The 18,641-nt window shown below is 41.6% G+C and overlaps 1 protein-coding gene across 1 annotated transcript in view; it reads left to right on the forward strand.

Annotated features, from left to right (window-relative positions):
• The window catches only part of LOC142209582 (interferon regulatory factor 3-like), a 32,017-nt gene extending 14,913 nt beyond the window's left edge, over nt 1-17,104 (forward strand). Inside the window, exons 3-10 of the mRNA XM_075278592.1 lie at nt 3,134-3,299; nt 5,713-5,810; nt 6,395-6,446; nt 6,528-6,683; nt 7,926-8,006; nt 11,995-12,363; nt 13,805-13,923; nt 16,818-17,104. Coding sequence (XP_075134693.1) covers nt 3,134-3,299; nt 5,713-5,810; nt 6,395-6,446; nt 6,528-6,683; nt 7,926-8,006; nt 11,995-12,363; nt 13,805-13,923; nt 16,818-16,979 — 1,203 coding nt within the window. The 3' untranslated portion in view covers nt 16,980-17,104. The remainder of the gene's footprint in view (nt 1-3,133; nt 3,300-5,712; nt 5,811-6,394; nt 6,447-6,527; nt 6,684-7,925; nt 8,007-11,994; nt 12,364-13,804; nt 13,924-16,817) is intronic.
• Nucleotides 17,105-18,641: the final 1,537 nt, after the last annotated feature.

The following is an 18,641-nucleotide window of genomic DNA, read 5'->3' on the forward strand; positions in this document are numbered from 1 at the left end:
GGCACTATATGGCAGTAGCAAGAAATGAGGGTATTTGTATTCCCAATATATTCTTTGAATTCCCAGTCAGACAATGGCACTGTATACCAGTAGTAAAAATTGTGGGTGCACGTAACCCCAATATATTCTTTGAATTACCAGTCAGAAACTGGCACTATATGGCAGTAGCAAGAAATGAGGGTATTTATAACCCCAATATATTCTTTGAATTCCCAGTCAGACAATGGCACTGTATACCAGTAGTAAAAATTGTGGGTGCACGTAACCCCAATATATTCTTTGAATTACCAGTCAGAAACTGGCACTATATGGCAGTAGCAAGAAATGAGGGTATTTGTATTCCCAATATATTCTTTGAATTCCCAGTCAGACAATGGCACTGTATACCAGTAGTAAAAATTGTGGGTGCACGTAACCCCAATATATTCTTTGAATTACCAGTCAGACACTGGCACTATATGGCAGTAGCAAGAAATGAGGGTATTTATAACCCCAATATATTCTTTGAATTCCCAGTCAGACAATGGCACTGTATACCAGTAGTAAAAATTGTGGGTGTATATAGCCCCAATTCTATTGCTAGGGGACTTGCAGGGTATTTCTGGGGTGAAGGTGGGGGGGCACACCGTTGGAACGGGTATCGGGGTATATATCGGGTATACGGGAATACACTGACAGTGTATTCCATTCAGGATCCTGGGAAAGCTGGGTTGCGGCGATTGAGCCCGTCAGTGCCACGTTACACTGACAAGCTTCTCCCTGGAATTTAGCTCTTACAAGAGCTGTTGTGGTTGTCTTCTCCTTCCTATCCTAGCCTGTCCCTGCCTACCCAGAATCTAAGCCCTAGCTAGCTGGACGGAAACCTCCGTCCTCGGTGAATTGCAAGCTCAGAATGACGCGAACCTGGGCGGCGCTGTTCTTTTAAATTAGAGGTCACATGTTTTCGGCAGCCAATGGGTTTTGCCTACTTTTCTCAACGTCACCGATGTCGTAGTTCCTGTCCCACCTACCCTGCGCTGTTATTGGAGCAAAAAAGGCGCCAGGGAAGGTGGGAGGGGAATCGAGTAATGGCGCACTTTACCACGCGGTGTTCGATTCGATTCGAACATGCCGAACAGCCTAATATCCGATCGAACATGAGTTCGATAGAACACTGTTCGCTCATCTCTAGCCATTATGAAATAAAACTTGTCATACATAAAAATATGCATCCATAGGCAGCACGGTGGCTCAGTGGTTAGCACTGCAGCCTTGCAGCACTGGAGTCCAGGGTTTGAATCCAGGCAACATCTGCAAGGAATTTGCATGTTCTCCCTGTGTTTGCGTGGGTTTCCTCCCGCACTCCAAAGACATAGTGATAGGGAATATCCTATTAATATTATAAATGTGAAATGTTTGTGAGTTTGTGACTTTGGATGTTCGGATGTTTGGCGGTCAATCACGCAAAACCCGCTCCACCGATTTGGCTGAAATTTTCCACATACTTAATATACCCGATTGCGCAATAGGCTACTTTTGAACACAATAACCCACATACGTTTTCCACACGAACCCCACAAAAAACAAACTGACATCACCATATCTGTAATCTCACACACTTTGGACCATAGCAAGCCCCTAAACTTCACATTACCCTCTACAGCCTAGCCCCTAACTCCACACACTCACATTCACATATACTTTCCCACTTTCACCCTCACCTTCACCATCCTGCAGGAGCCTACCTCTGTCACTCTCTGGACCAGCCATGTTTGCCGACCCCCACCGCTGGGAGGATCCGCGGCACCGCTCACCACACTACTCCACTACCTTCAAAGGAGCATGCACACTTTGCACACATAAACAACGTGTTACTAGCACGCCACCATTTTGCGCCTCCACCTTAGGCCGCAGCACACAAAATCCTGCCTCCAGCCCGCAACAGTACCCGACGCCGCTATCACCTCCCTGCTGTTTCCTCTGCATGATCCATCCACCAGTTCGACACTGGTAAGTTCACGTACGCCATAGTCCTTCCCTTACACAATTGCGCATACACTGCGCTACCCCCGTCATGTCTCCGATTCCTGCCAACTTTGCGTCCTCCGCCGCCTTCTCTTACCTGTCCCGCGGCTCCCGTCTGTCCCTCGCTGCGCGGAGGCATCCTCCTGCTCATCTCCGCCGCCTACACTGGGCTAGGCTGCCGCCGCGAAGGTTCCTATAGCAGCCGCAAGCTCTCCCACGCCTCCCACACAGCTCAGTGTGTCCAGGCTGCTGCAGGCTATGCTACGTAGCCTGCAATAGCACTGGCACGATTATGCAATACATAGCAATATATTACGATTGCAATGCATTGCATTGTTCAGGACACCCCCTGCTGGTGTACAACGGTATTGTTTTGCAAGTTGCTGGATGCAGCCTGCAAACCTCATTAGCATTAAAATAAAAAATAAATAAAAAAACAATAAAACAATACTGTGAAACACACACATTACCTATCCCCGCCTCTGAAATCCCCCACTCTACTAACTGAACTAAACATTACGCCTGCATACACTCACACTATTAGGCAATGCATTGCAATACATTACTATTGCAATGCATTGCATTATTCAGCGCACCCCCTGCTCTCCTTCACACCCACTAAACGCTCATGTATTTGATGAAAATACACGTCTACAAATACACGTGTAAGGGTCCATTCACACGGCGTAACGCGGCGCTCATTTGGTGCTTATTTTTATGCCGAGCGCTGCGTTACGGGAGCGTTTGCACCGCGCTATTTACGGTGTGTGTTTACGGTCGTAAAATTTCACCCGCGACTCGATTTACACACTTCTACAATCACTGCAGATGAAGTAGCAGTGGCAGCTAATATATATATATATATATATATATATACACACACATATATATATATATATATATATATATATATATATATATATATATATATATATATATAGATATATATAGATATATATATATGCACCCCCATAACCATCTTAATGGGAAAAAAAAAAGTTTGGTCTCTTGGGAGCTGTGGGACAAGGAGTTTAAAAAAAAAAATTAAAAAAATGAAAGTGATGGAACAGAAAATTGTTCCTTTTCTGAAAGGGTATAAGCAAAGATCAACTTGTTACTGTTTCTCCAGGCCTGGGCCATTGCCAGTGGATGCTATGATCCTTTGACTGGTCAACCAGATCCAGCACGATGGAAAAGAAATTTTCGTTCTGCCTTGATTCAGAAGGATGATATCCACATGATTGCTAACTGCAGCTCAGATTCTGTTAATCCCTACAAAATATATGAGATCAAAGGTAAACTATCCTTCTGAATGGGTAACATAAGAGTTACATAATAATTGTATCTACAGACACGGGAGAGCTTGATGATCCCATACCTTCTGCTACAAAGTATTCTCCTCTCCAGAGGAAATGCATTGTTAACAGGTAAAGGGTGGAGAATGAACCAATGGTCAGGTCAAGGGTGTGAATGGGGAAAAAAACACCCGACCTCTCTATTTTGGATGGCGGATCCAGCATAATAATTTGAGTGTCCAGCTCAATTTGTGGTATGGGTCTTCTGCCACTAAATCTTGTTGTCAGGACCCAAAGGTTCTACCCTAGTATTTTTCCTATCCTAACATAATACTATCACTTTCTAACATAAGAATACCCCTTTAAGCTGCCATCATGTTTTTACAAAGCAGAGAATGGATACATTGAGAGCCAACCTATTACACATTTATGACATATTCTGTGGATATGTGTCTAAAATGAGAATAACTTTATACCCTTAATAGGTTCAACAAGTAAGGAGCATCATTGTGTCACTCAGCTCATCAATTTCCTTAATTTTAGGATGTAACAGCAAATAGATTTCCAAATTTGACATTTGCTTTTACTACATTAACAATAACAGATGAATTGTTTCTTCCTTGGTATTCTATAGACCAGTATAAGAACTGATGAGACAGATGACTTGATTCATTCATCTCTGCTAGTAACTCAGAGTTCCAGAGTGCTTTGTTACACCTAGGCCCTTATGCAATGCCACAATAGTTTATACAATACCCACCAATAATACTGTGGGTATGGAAAGTATTCAGACTCCCTTAAATTTTTCATTCTTTGTTTCATTACAGCCATTTGCTAAAATCAAAAAAGTTAATTCCCTCTATGCCCAACAGCAGCACAAGATTGGGGTATTCCTGCTCCTGTGTGCTGTTAGGACAGGTGGAAGTTTTAATTAAACTAACAGATCCCCTATAAGAGGCCGGAGAGACCTCCCCCACCCTGTGTTTTCTTCTGTCCTGTGTGGGGACAGGTGGGGGAGGGGAGGTGTCTCTTCTTCATTTGTATCTTTTCAAAATGTCAATCAAGTCATTATGTTACCAGTTTTTTTTACATAAGTTGGATTTGGTAAGAGTCCTGCGGATCTTCTTAGATCGGACATCGCCTTTCTGAAGATCAGAGAACTTACTTATTAATACCTGTGGTTATAACAGAGGTATCAGAGCATCTAAACCCACTTTATCCAGGTGGGTTAGGGAGCAGGGTTGAGCCAATCTTGAAATTTCAGGATTGTTTTTAAAATCCGATTTCCGATCATTTTCCATTCAAACCCGATCCCAATGCAAGTCAATGGCATTTTTTAAATAATCGGTGATCAGATTTTAAAAACAATCCTATTCACTACACAGCATGTAGTCCAAAAATTGTTTCAATTTTTGGACCCCAAGCTGTGTAGTGATTAACCACCCACCACCACCACCGGTGTCCGCTTACCTGCAGCTCCCAGTTCTTCTTGGTCCGGTCCGGTCCTCTGTCCTTCACATGTCTTCAGAGCGCTCTGCAGTGGTTAGCAAGTGGTCTGCAAGGAGTTTGTATGTTCTCTCCGTGTTTGTGTGGGTTTCCTCCAGGTACTCCGGTTTCCTCCCAAAGACATACTGATAGGGAATATAGATTGTGAGCCCTATATGGGACAGTGACTGACAATATCTGTAAAGCGCTGTGGAATATGATGGCGCTATATAAGTAAGCATAATAAATAAATCTAACCTTTGCAAGACACTATAGGCTGGATTGGCACACCTCTGAAGCAGCTGCTTTTGGCCATTCAGTCTTGTCATCCACTTGCTAAGATCTCCCTCCCTAGGGGATTATACTTGCTAGCTCCCCAATCTTGTGCTGCTGTTGGGCGTAGGGGGAATGGAGGATTATATAGATAATCTGTTTTCCCTTAGCCCAAACAGCAGCACAAGGCTCCCACCCTGTTATCTTGTTGTAATATTTATGTTATATCTGTACTTATTTTTTCATATGTATGATACTTTATGACTAACACAGGGTGGGGGAGGTCTCTCCGGCCTCTTATAGGGGATCTGTTAGTCTAATTAAAAGGTCTATCTGTACTAACAGCACACAGGAGCAGGAATACCCCAATCTTGTGCTGCTGAAAATAGATTATCTATATAATCTTCCATTCTGTTTTTTTTCTGTCAAGATGGGGTGCTGAGTGTACATTAATGAGAAATAAAATGAACTTTTTTTTTTTATTTTAGCAAATGGCTGCAATGAAACAAAGGGTGAAAAATTTAAAGGGGTCTAAATACTTTCTGTACCCACTGTATGATGCCCTCTAGTGGTTTTATAAAACTTGTAGTAATTTCTCAAAGAAGTGTGACATATTTGTGTTAAAAGACCAATACCCTGTCTCTTTAAATTCCAGCACATGGAGCTGTTCCTGTAGAACAGCCTAACAGCGCTAATGCAAACCCAGCTTTAGATCCAATATCCTCCAACAACCAAATCGCCAATAGCGCAATGGTGAGTATAATTTTTTAGCATATCTAGTGATCCTGTCATACTCATTGAGCTCAGATCAGAACAACGGACAGATGGACAACTGTAATAAGTTTCACACAGGCTCCGCTGACTACAAAGGGTTTCGTTGTGTGTCTGTGATCAAAAACTGAAATCGGTTTTGTTGCTGGTTGTGTATAATAATTCTGTCATTATAATAAAATTTGCTCTTCAAGTACTGATTTGCTTTCGCTTATTAGCAGCCAGTCTGAAGAAGCAGAGCTGCTGTGTAAAGTATAGTGTACAAGCATTAGGCGATGCAGCTAAAAGGGAAACAAGGCGCAGGAGATGAGTGCAATGGAATTTCAATGACAGAGGAGAGGTAATAGAGCAGTGTTCAGACCACAGCGTGCGAGAGAGGAGGGTGGCGCAGAGACCGATCAGACAGATACATTACAGCTGTACATTTGATTTGATTTGAGTGTCCTTGGTTGAAAGGTTAGGTAGCTTTAAATATGGCAGTAATGTGTGTCATCCTCTATGTTATACACTTCATATTAACATATTCATTATCCTACTGTCACCTATTGTCCTATTCTGCTTTCCAGGGAACTTTATATCAAGACTTGGAATTTCTGAATCTATACCAAGACGAAGAAGGTAACCTTGATTTATAGATAAAGGAGGTTGTATGTTACGAGGTATATATTTTACAGGTCCTTTCTGTACATTGCTTTTCAGAGTTGTACCGTCCTTTTGATGATTTTCATACAATTATGGAACAAAATGAGCCAAATAAAGCATTCTTTCCCGAAAAAACTTTCCACAATAATATTACATTACCAGAAGAGCATTTAGATGGAGCCACTGCTGCAGCCGTCCCTGTTTTCCAAGAAGGTGAATATACTGTCTGCAATGATTATCTTATATACACAACTACAAGTTGGTAGGTTCTGCTTTTTTTTTTTTAACTCTATCTATCTATCTAACTTTAAATCTATCTATCTATCTATCTATCTATCTATCTATCTATCTATCTATCTATCTATCTATCTATCTATTTGTTCCATGAAAAGGAGCAAGACCTCCGTATCTTATAGTGTGCCCTCTATCCTTTATTTGTATCGCAGAAATAGTGAAAAATCACAGCCCAAAATAAGCAAAAATTATGAGAAAATAGCATGTATATCAAAAATGATGCACGAGAATGACTTCCCGATAAGAGGCATAACTTATGTATTTTCTAATTAAAAGTTATGTTTTAATATATTTCTTCTGACAAGAACATTTTTTGGTGCTGGAACTTTTTTACTTGAAGGTTACTTTATCCTTTAGGGCGGGTTCACATCTGCGCCCGGTCTCCTGCCTCTGTTTTGTGCAGGAAACGGAAACCTGCAGAACTCTCTCAAACATTCATTTGAATGGGTTTGAAAGATGTCCGGCCGTGAACGGCTGTGAGCGTTTTATGCTCTCCGCCACGAACCCGTTTTTTTAAAACCGGACACAGAGTTGGACATGCACTACTGTGTGTCCGATTTAAAAAAAAAACGGTTTAGTCGGAGAGCATAAAACGCTCACCGCCGCTCACGGCCGGACCCGATCTGACAGGTTTCCATCTTCTGCATGCAGAAGACGGAAACCACAGAATGGACTGCCAAACGATAGTGTGAACCTAGCGTCACTTGCAATTATACCGCAGCCAATTGTGTGGGGTCGTATGCTCTGTTCTGAGATGATAATTATACAGCAGGTTCTATCCTGCTCTATGATATTGGATTGAAATGGGACAATTCCTCCCCCTCCTTCAAGAAATGAATGAAGCATGGAAGACACTCAGGTGTCATATGAGTGTGATCCAAGTGCCTTCTGTTAAAAAATCCACCTGGGGCTCTCTTGGCCCGCAGACTCAGAACACAGTGCTCGAAACATCAGCACAATAATCCCACTTTGGCTAATAAAATGTGCAAGACACCGAATGCCCCTAGTTACAGTATGTATGTGGCCAACAAGGGTTACACAACTACGTCAGCTAACTAGAGGTTGGTCTTCACCCCTTTACTCATACAGGGATAATGTACAACATGGATGCAACGATTATATTGGAGTTTTATTTTCATTATAGAAATCATTTTTTTGCAGAACAAGTTCTGTCCCAACTAGATGAAGACCAAGAAACTTTCCAGCAAAAGATAATGAAACATTTCAGCAACTATTCATTTCGTAAGAACCTTATTATGTTACTACCTACTGAAGACTTAAAAATATATTGCTGGGGCTAGAGAGCATTGAGTAAAATCTACTATTATACTGTGGGTTTTCTTCAGACCCCCAGAGTATAATTAGCAGAGGCCCAGGAGAGGTGAGTTGGGAATTAGAAAGTGATTTTGGGATTTGTGTGGAGGGACCACTATGGGACATTATACTGTGTAGAGGAGGCGCAATTGGACATTATATTACATGAGAGCCATTATGGAATATTATTCTTTGTAGAGGGGTAATATGGGACATTATTCTTTGGCATAAATGGAGCACACTTTTTAAACAGCTCATGGTCCCCATAGTGCACTCTAGTGCTAAGTAATGAATGCAGCTTATCACAAACTTCTTAATTGTCACTGTGTGTGAGGGCAATTGTATTATGTGGGGACATAATATTATATATGGGGGTCACAATGGTTGCAGCTGAAACTGGGATCAGAAGCCAAGGGGGCCAATAGGTCACCAACAGCACACTAGGGCTGGGTATTCCTTCTGATTGTGATACCTTTGGACAACCCTGTATCTATGGTGTTATATGAGGGCAGCATGGTGGCTCAGCAGTTAGTCTTACAGCGCTGGAGTCCTGGGTTCGAACCCTGCCAAGGACAACATCTGCAAGGAGTTTGTATGTTCTCCCCGTGATTCCATGGGTTTCCTCCAGGTAATCAGGTTTCCTCCCACACTCCAAAGACGTACTGATAGGGAATTTAGATTGTGAGCCCTAAATGAGACAGCAACTGACAATGTCTGTAAAGTGCTGCTGAATATGATGGCGATATACAAGTAAATAAATAAGCTCTGTCCTCACTAACCACATAGGTGAACAGGTTGCTATCCTTATAACGTCATCACCATTATCTTCTGCAGCAGTTCCTGAGTATGTACTTATCAGAATTAAGCTGTTTTAGAAGCATAGACATTCATACAGTCGAAAAGGAAAGTCTTAAGAAATTGTTACCTCCCATGGCTATCCACAAGCTAGTCAGTAGACAGAGGCTGTTTTAATGGCAGTCTGTGTCTGCCCCTCCAAAAGCAGAGTAAAGAACCCAGCTGGCCTCCAAAAACTTGTAGCACTTACATTGAATGTTATCATATAGATGTGTTATTATTTTCTTCCATGAATCATCTCCCTATATCATAAAAATGAATTTCTGTCTGTCTGTCTGTGCTCTAATGCGAACCAAACGACTGGACCGATCTTCACCAAATTTGGTACAGAGACACTTCAGGTATCCGGGAAGGTTTAAGACGAGACTCCAACTCACTCGGACGTACCGTTGCTGAGATACAGCATTCTAAACACAGTGCCCCCCCCCCCCTTAGCCAATACAAACCTGCAAGTCTTTCACTCATATTCCAACTGCAATACACACGGTCACTCCACATGCACAATACAACACTGATATCCAAACTGAGATACACGCATCAGAGGATTAGATACACAGATCAGCACACAGTATCACACTCCAGAAGATTAGATACACGCGTCTGCACACAGTCCCACAAACCAGAAGATTACATACGCGCTTCTGCACACAGTTCCACACACTGAAGGATTTGATACGTGCTTCTGCACACAGTTCCACATGCCGAAGGATAAGATACACGCGTCTGCACAAAGTACCACACGTCGGGGGATTGGATACATGCGTCTGCACACAATACCACATGCCAAAGGATTGGATACATCTGCACACAGTTCCACACACCAGAGCATAAGATATGCACATCTGCACACAGTACCACATGTCGTCGGATTAGATACGCGCGTCTACACACAGTTCCACACTCCAGAGGATTAGATACGCGCGTCTGCAGACAGTTGTACACGCCATAGGATTAGATACACGTGTCTACACACAGTTCCACACACCAGAGCATAAGATATGCACATCTGCACACAGTACCACATGCCGTAGGATTAGATATGTGCCTCTTCACACAATACCACACGGGAGGATTAGATACGTGTGTCTGCACACAGTACCACACTTTGGAGGATTAGATACATGCTTCTGCACACAGTACCACAAGTCAGAGAACTAGATACGCGTCTCAGCACACAGTACCACACAGGGGAGGATTAGATACGCGCATCTGCACATAGTACCACATGCCAGAGGATTAGATACGCGCATCTGCACACAGTACCAAACAGGAGAGGATTAGATAACCACATCTGCACACAGTACCACATGCCAGAGGATTAGATACATGCATTTGCACACAGTACCACATGCCAGAGGATTAGATACGCACGTCTGCACACAGTACCACATGCCAGAGGATTAGATACGCACGTCTACACACAGTTCTACACGCAATAGGATTAGATACACGCCTCTTCACACAATACCACACAGGGGAGGATTAGATACGTGTGCCTGAATACAGTACCACACTTTGGAGGATTAGATACATGCCTCTGCACACAGTACCACAAGCCAGAGAATTAGATACGCGTCTCAGCACACAGTACCACACAGGGAGGATTAGATACGTGCGTTTGCACACAGTACCACACGCCAGAGGATTAGATATACGCGTCTGCACAAAGTAACACATGCCGTAGGATTAGATACGCACGTCTACACATAGTTCCACACGTCGCAGGATTAGATACGTGCCTCTTAACACAATACCACACAGGGGAGGATTAGATACGTCTGTCTGCACACAGTACCACAAGCCAGAGAATTAGATACGCGTCTAAGCACACAGTACAACACGGGGAGGATTAGATACGCACGTCTGCACAAAGTACCACATGTCTCAGGATTAGATATGTGCCTCTTCACACAATACCACACAGGGCAGGATTAGATACGTGTGTCTGCACACAGTACCACACTTTGGAGGATTAGATATATGCCTCTGCACACAGTACCACAAGCCAGAGAATTAGATACGCGTCTCAGCACTCAGTACCAAACGCCAGAGGATTAGATACGCGCATCTGCACACAGTACCACATGCTGTAGGATTAGATACGCGCCTTTTCACACAATACCACACAAGGGAGGATTAGATACGCGCATCTGCACACAGTTCCACACACCAGAGGATTAGATAAGCACGTCTGCACACAGTACCACATGCCGTAGGATTAGATACACGTGTCTGCTTACAGTTTCACATGCCAGACGATGAGATACGCACGTCTTCACACAGTTGTACACGCCATAGGATTAGATACATGCGTCTGCATACAGTACCACATGCAGCAGGATTAGATACGCGTGTCTACACACAGTTCCACACGCCGTAAGATTAGATACGCGCCTCTTCACACAGTACCACACTTTGGAGGATTAGATATATGCCTCTGCATACAGTACCACATGCCAGATAATTAGATACGCGTCTCAGCACACAGTACCACACTGGGGAGGATTAGATACGCGCATCTGCACACAGTACTTCACGCCAGAGGATTAGATACACCTGTCTGCACACAGTACCACAACGCCAGAAGATTAGATACGCGCATCTGCACATAGTACCACATGCCATAAGATTAGATATGCACGTCTGCACACAGTTTCACTTACCGGAGGATTAGATACATGCCTCTTCACACAATACCACACGGGGGAGGATTAGATACACACATCTGCACACAGTACCACACGCCGGAGGATTAGATATGTGCATCTGCAAACAGTACCACACCAACAAGGATTAGATACTTGAGTCTAAACACAGTACTACACGGGGAAGGATTAGATACAGCTTTACTCCAGGTATCCATAACAACTGATCATAGGTTTTTCACTGATATCCAAAATGAGATACACACAAACAACATACAAAATACACCAGTGCAAAATTGGACATTTCTTATGGGGCCACTACACAAACATAAAATATAATATACCCGTGCGAAGCCGGGTCCTCCCTCTAGTATTATAATAAAACTCATTTCATTTTGTTTGTTCCTTTATTACAGACACAGATTTTGAAGTCAAAATATATTATCGGGGAAACCTGGTTCATACCACAACAGTGACAAACCCAAATGGATTCTTTATCACTGCTGAGCGACAGCCTGGTCATGGGGGATATTTAGACTCTATTTATTTGCCACAGCCGGCATCAGTAGTCACTGATAGGTTATTGGTTTTAGCAGTTAACAGAATTCTGAGAAATCTAAAAGAAGGGACTCTAGTAGAAGTTCGGGAAGGAGTGATATGTGCGAAGAGGTTTGGATATTGCAGAAGCTATTGGAGTATGACAAATACACCAAGAACAAACATACCTAATAAAATTGAAAAGACAGAATACTCTATCCTATACAGCATTCATCAGTTTATTACAGGTAAGCCATCTTACTGTTCAGAATTAAACTAGTCTTACCAATGCATAGGATTTGTAGCTGGCCCTGGGGAAGGTGGAGACATAGTTATTAGGAGATAGAGCAGTCAGCTGGATTCCTTCCCCACCGTTCTGCTCCATACTTCCTTTTTCCTTAGAGGTCTGCTGTGGTGGCAATGGTCATCCACCTCATCACTCACTCCTCGCACCACTGTATGAAAATTAGTATCTCCAATGGTACAGATGAAAGCGCTCATTGTGCTTTTGTACTGCTGGAACAGCCTTTTAAGGGAATTCTATCATTAGAATCCTGTTTTAAGCTAAATCCGCATCAGAATAGCTTTAGCCCTTAAGTACTATCATGGTTTCTATCACACACATATCATTACGATAAACACCATGATAGTACTTAAGGGTTAGGAAAGGCTATTCTTCCCCTACTTTTAGAAGTCTTCTCTGCACCGCCGTTCCTTAGATATCCCGATTTTCATCTATATGCTACTTAGTTTTCTCGTAGCTCTGGGGGCGGTCCCCTGTGCTGCGAGAAAACTATCCAACACCGCCTTCTTCTTGTTCACCGCCTCCACCTCTTCTTTCCTGTGTGGCCACAGGAAAATGGCGACAGACATGCACAATTGGCACTTTTTTGAAGACGTGACAGGACAAGGAAGAAGAGGTGGAGGAGGCGAACAAGAAGAAGATGGCTTTGTATAATGATTAGCATATGGCCGAAAACTGGGATATCTAAGGAATGGTGGCACAGAGAAGACATCTAAAGATAGTGGAAGAATAGCCTTACTTAAGGCTATTCTGATGTGGGTTTAGCTTAAAACGGGATTCTAATGATAGAATCCGTTTAAGGCAGGCAGGCAGACCAAGGTTAAAGTAAAGAGGGTGCTTGTGCATTCATCCTGATTGAGTGGGGGGAACTTTGTAAGATGCATAGCCACAAAGCCACACACCCTATTTGCAACATTAGGGGTGAGGCTAAATCCACAAGCCACAGACGCCACATCAAATTAAGGTGTAGCATGAGTATTTCAACACAAATTGAGTGATGATTTAACAATATGCCTTGCAAAGTGTGAAACATTGCAGTGGAAATCCATGAAAAGTCCATAACAGAACGGACATGCCATGGATCTGAAAATCCACATGTCCTCTGTTTTGTGCAGATTTTTTGCTTTCTGAAAATCCACACTGCACTGTGAATTTACCCTACACATCTACTTACTATGAACTTGCTAGAAGGGACCAAAGCTGTGGCCCATGAGTCTTAACAGCTGTACCATTATGGTAAAAATAAAGAACTTCTTTTGGGGACAACATAAAAACTGGCCACTACCAGAGATTACAGATATTCCAGTCTTTGTACAATACAATGTATAGAGCTGCATGCATTATGTTTGTATACGTAAAAGAATTTCTGTTCATTCTTGGGTCAGAATTGATTGAATTTGTGGAACAACGAAGGAAAGAATCTCCACAGTATTCCATCTGGATTTGTCTTGGGGAAGAATGGCCAGATGTCACACCATGGCAGAAGAAATGCATCATGGTGCAGGTGAACGTAAAACCTAACATTATTACAAAAATATATAGCAATATGTAGAAAAATCCTGGTAATCCTTAGCATTGTAGATTACATTTCTCCTGAACATAATAGATTATGGATTAGATTAGGGCAGATTAGATTAAATTGAGATAGATTAGGTTGTGATATATAAATCAATCCCAGCAGAAAGAAAAGGGGAAAAAAGCCAGAATTTTTGACTTAAAGGGAATATGAAAATGACCTTTTTTTTAAAAAAAAAAAAAAAAATCAAGTTTCTTAACTTTTTAAAAATTTCCATGTTGTCTATAGTTAACAAAAAAAAAACAACTAAAAATCCAGCAGTGACTTTGCCCACTAGGCCATATAATATTCCGAGACTTCCTACTTTATGTAATAGAATTCTTTCCAGCAGCCACCTTACTTATCGACATATTGATGATCACAGCTATCATGTATATGTAGATAAGACACAGAATCCATCACAAAAAACATGCCTAGAAAACCTTCCCATACAACTAAATAGTGTAGTGCTCCTATGGTACTTCTATAGAAAACATAGGAAAATTATTAACAGCACCAAAAATTCTTAAAAAACATGTTCAACAGAAAAATGTGACAAAAGGTTACAAAAACCTAATTGAGAAACCTCACATAAAATTCAAGGCCTTTGGAGACATTTTAAAGGGATTCGACCATTAAAATCGAATTTTTTCTCGTTGACACGTAGGAATAGCCTTAAGAAAGACAATTGTTCTCCTACCTTTAGATGTCTTCTCTGCGCCGCTGTTCGGTATAAATCCCGGTTTTCGTCGGTATGCAAATGAGTTCTCGTGCAACACTGGGGGCGGTTCCCAATGCTGCGAGAGACCGCTGTGTAAGCAGACATTTTTCTTGTGGCTGCAGGCATGCACAGTTGGCTCTGCCTGACGTCTAGAAATTTGACGACCTGCGCCGAAAGAAGATGCGTGAACAGGCCGTTCCTGAAGAAGATGGAGGCGGTGCTGGAGAGTTCTCTTGCAGCATTGGGGACGCCCCCAGTGCTGCGACAGAACTCATTTGTATATCAACGAAAATCAGGATTTATACCGAACGGCGGCACAGAGAAGACATCTAAAGGTAGGAGAAGAATAGTCTTAAGGCCATTCCTATGTGTCAACAAGAAAAAAAAAAATTCGATTTTAATAGTAGAATCCCTTTAAAACTGATTTGTCTTCTTCCGAAGAATCTGCATGAACATACTGCTGCTTATGACACCAAAACCACACAGCAGTTTTGGCTGTTGTGGAAACAAAGATGAAAAAAAAAAGCAAAGTAAATTAGATTCTATTTAATCTCATCCCAACATTACAAAAAAAAAAAAAAAAAAAAAAAATGCAATGCACTCAAAAAGCATGCATGCTTGCAAAGCTCAACACGTTCGTTTTACCTGTGAAAATGTTGCATTTTCTCCATATACTTTCACTCAATGACATAAAATCTCTACCTAGATATAAATGTCAGATTGCTGCAAAACTTGGCATGCAGTTATAGCTCAGGTATATATGGAAATGATTAAGGGTGTGGTCTCAGACACTGGGTATTCCCAAGAGAAGGGTTAAAAGTGCTGCCCTGTAAAAAGACTCTCAGGGGCTTTTTTCTTCTTTTTTTTTTTTAATATTATAAGGATAGTTTACTTCTTGGTGAGCCTTGATGTTCTTGAAGACATTTTACCCAGTTGACAGACTTTGAGAGTTGGTTTATTGGACAGAGAAGCAGGATGGTTGCTTGATGAATTGCCCATCATCTAGGCCTGTGTTGGCTAACCTATGGCATTCGTTCCAAAGGTGGCACTCAGAGCCCTCTCTGTTGGCATGTGCAGTGTCACCCCATTCAGGCTCCCTCATATGGCACAGGCTTTTAGCAATCGCTTCTTTCTGCTGTATGTGCAAATGCATGTACGTGTGGGGGCGCCAACAGAGGCGGACCACTAAAATAGCAGTTAGACATGCAGCACGGCTGATCCCATTAATTATAATGGGGTCCCATCCAGGTGTCCGTCGTTTTTAAATTGAAAACAATGGAGGAAAAACTTCTTTGTGCAGCACTTTTTTCTCCATCGATTTCAAGCAAAATAGATTAAACTACAACTCTCAACGTTTGTTTTTTTTGTTTTTCACCTCCCCAGATCTCCGATCATTATTCTCTGGGGTCTAAAAAGACCCCAGACTATAATAATAGTTCATGGGTGGGCCACAATGGGGGATAATACCATGAGCAGGGGCCACTGTGGACCATAATGCAATAACACAATACAGTGTAGTTAGTTAAAAGCATTATTTTTTGCAGTGACAGACTCCCTCTAAAATGTGCTCCTGAAAATCCAAAATACTGTTTAAGGCTTAGGCCCCACATAGCAGGCCGCAGCCATAAAACGTTGTGGGAAAAACCAAAGCAGAAACACAATGCGGTATTTTCCGCAGAGCTTTTCACAAAAAGTCTGCAGAGGAAAACTGCGGAATTTCTGCTTCCTTTATACCTATACAGAAACCACTAGCATTTAGGAGCAATAATTGACATGCTGTAAGTTGCAAAAAGTCAAGTTTTTTTTCAAATTACAGCATTTCCGCTTTGGATTATTTTCTATAATTTGTGGATGGGATTACAGGGACTGTAAAATGCCATGTTTACTTTGCATGGGGCCCCCAGCATAAAGGGGTTATCCTATCTTTTAGATACACAAGCACTGGGCACCCCCTTCAGGTGATCGGCCTGATCTAATATTGATGACTTCTCTAAGTTTTCCAACTTTCTCCAGGTGGAATTTTAGAAATGCTAGGAATTACAGATTAGAGATGTTCTCACAGATTGTCTTGCATTATATTTGTTATCCCCTAAATATCATTGTCCTCTTTTCAATATTGCAGGTGACTCCTGTAGCAATGCGTCTTCTTCATGAGTTAAGTTACAGTACTGGAGCCTCTTCTCTAGACAGTGACATAAACCTGGAAATCTCAGACTCCTCGAACAACACAAGTAGCCTAGTGTCACTTCTAAAGAGCATTGAGGACATGATGGACTGCCAATAGAGAATTAACCATGTCTATGTATCTTCCATACGTGAAAGTATAAGGTGACATATCACTTAAACATTAAATAAAATCCTGCTGTAAATAGGAGCAGTCCTACCACTTCATATTACATGGTGGAGATTGAAAACCTGTCACTTTTGCTTTTAACAAGTAGACAGGGTTGTCAGGGCATGCTTTTATTTAGGCTCGCCAGCCCACACACGGCACTAATACAGACAAACACCATCATGCTCATTTACAGACCATCAATCAAAAAGGAAGATTGGGATAGCTGTCTCCTCTATGTAGTGTGGACTAGAGATCAAAGCATATGGATGAAATCTTACCCACACAAATTAGTCAATGGAAACACTTGAACCAACTTAGAATGCCTTGTACACCAGTTTACTATTATGCAAAGAAATAAAAGGTAGCAATTTACTAGAATATTGTGCAAAATGTGACACTTTTTGGAAAGAGGGCAGAGCAGGGTAGGGATGCCTTGGCCTAACAAATTACTAATGCTAGATAACTGGCTCAACTTACAGCTAAACCTTGGTGATAAGAGAAGCTTTACGGACTTTTAACATCATTTTTAATCAGCAAAATTTATACCATTATAGTGATGACAAGTGAAGTGAAAGACTTCCCATTTACTTTGGTGCTAGCTGAACTTTGTTCCCGGTCAGCTCCTCCTCTCTCGATGTTTGCTCTGTCTCAGCAGGGAGTCTAGCTAGAGATAACACCAGCAGTTTACAGTCATCTAGTTTCCTAAACTACTGGTTAATTTGCACATGCCTAGAGGTCCAGAGAATAAGCCATGCCGAATATAAAACCATATAAAATCTCATTCTTGTTGAAAAACTAGATCAATGTGTAGCCCCTGGGCTCAGAAGAACTAGGGAAGCAAATTTTAACAGATTTACCTGCAATATTATATCTAAAATCAATTTTGTTTTAGGTAAAACTTCATTTTACATTTTTTCACATTTTATACCATTTAAAAATATTCAAAAATATAATGCAACTTATTGAACAAATAACGCTAGTTATTCCTCTGTTAACTAGCATATTAACTAAAATTGGATAACAAATTAAAAAAAACAAAAAAAAAAAACAAAAAAAACAAAAAAAAAAAAAACACACCTTACTGTATATACTCGAGTATAAGCTGACCAGAATATAAGCCGAGGCCCCTAATTTTACCACAAAAAACTGGGAAAACGTATTGACTCGAGTATAAGTCGAGGGGGGGGGGAAATGCAGCAGCTACTGGAAAATTTCAAAAATTAAAATGATCAGATTTTTTGGGTGCAGTAGACACCTTTGGGGAAGGGGGTGTTTTGGTGTCTTCCCTTCCCTGAGCTTGAGGACTGTTTTTTCTTCCTCCACTTGGAATTCAGCCTGTCTGAATATAGGGTATCTGCGGTGCTCCTATTAACCCCTTCCAATGGAACAGGAGCACTGCAGATACCCTATATTCAGTAGACCGGGCACTGTCAGACACAGGGATACCTAATGTGTATGTGTGTCACAGTAATTTTCTACTTTTATATGTATTCTAGGGAAAGGAGTGATTTCGAACTTTTATTTTTTTATTCTTTTTAAATTCTTTGTTTTGCACTACTTTATGGGAGATTCTATACATTGATATTGTGGCCGGTCATAGATTTTTTTTTT

Source organism: Leptodactylus fuscus, chromosome 6 (assembly GCF_031893055.1).
Source record: "Leptodactylus fuscus isolate aLepFus1 chromosome 6, aLepFus1.hap2, whole genome shotgun sequence".
In the NCBI taxonomy this organism is placed as follows: Eukaryota; Metazoa; Chordata; class Amphibia; order Anura; family Leptodactylidae; genus Leptodactylus; species Leptodactylus fuscus.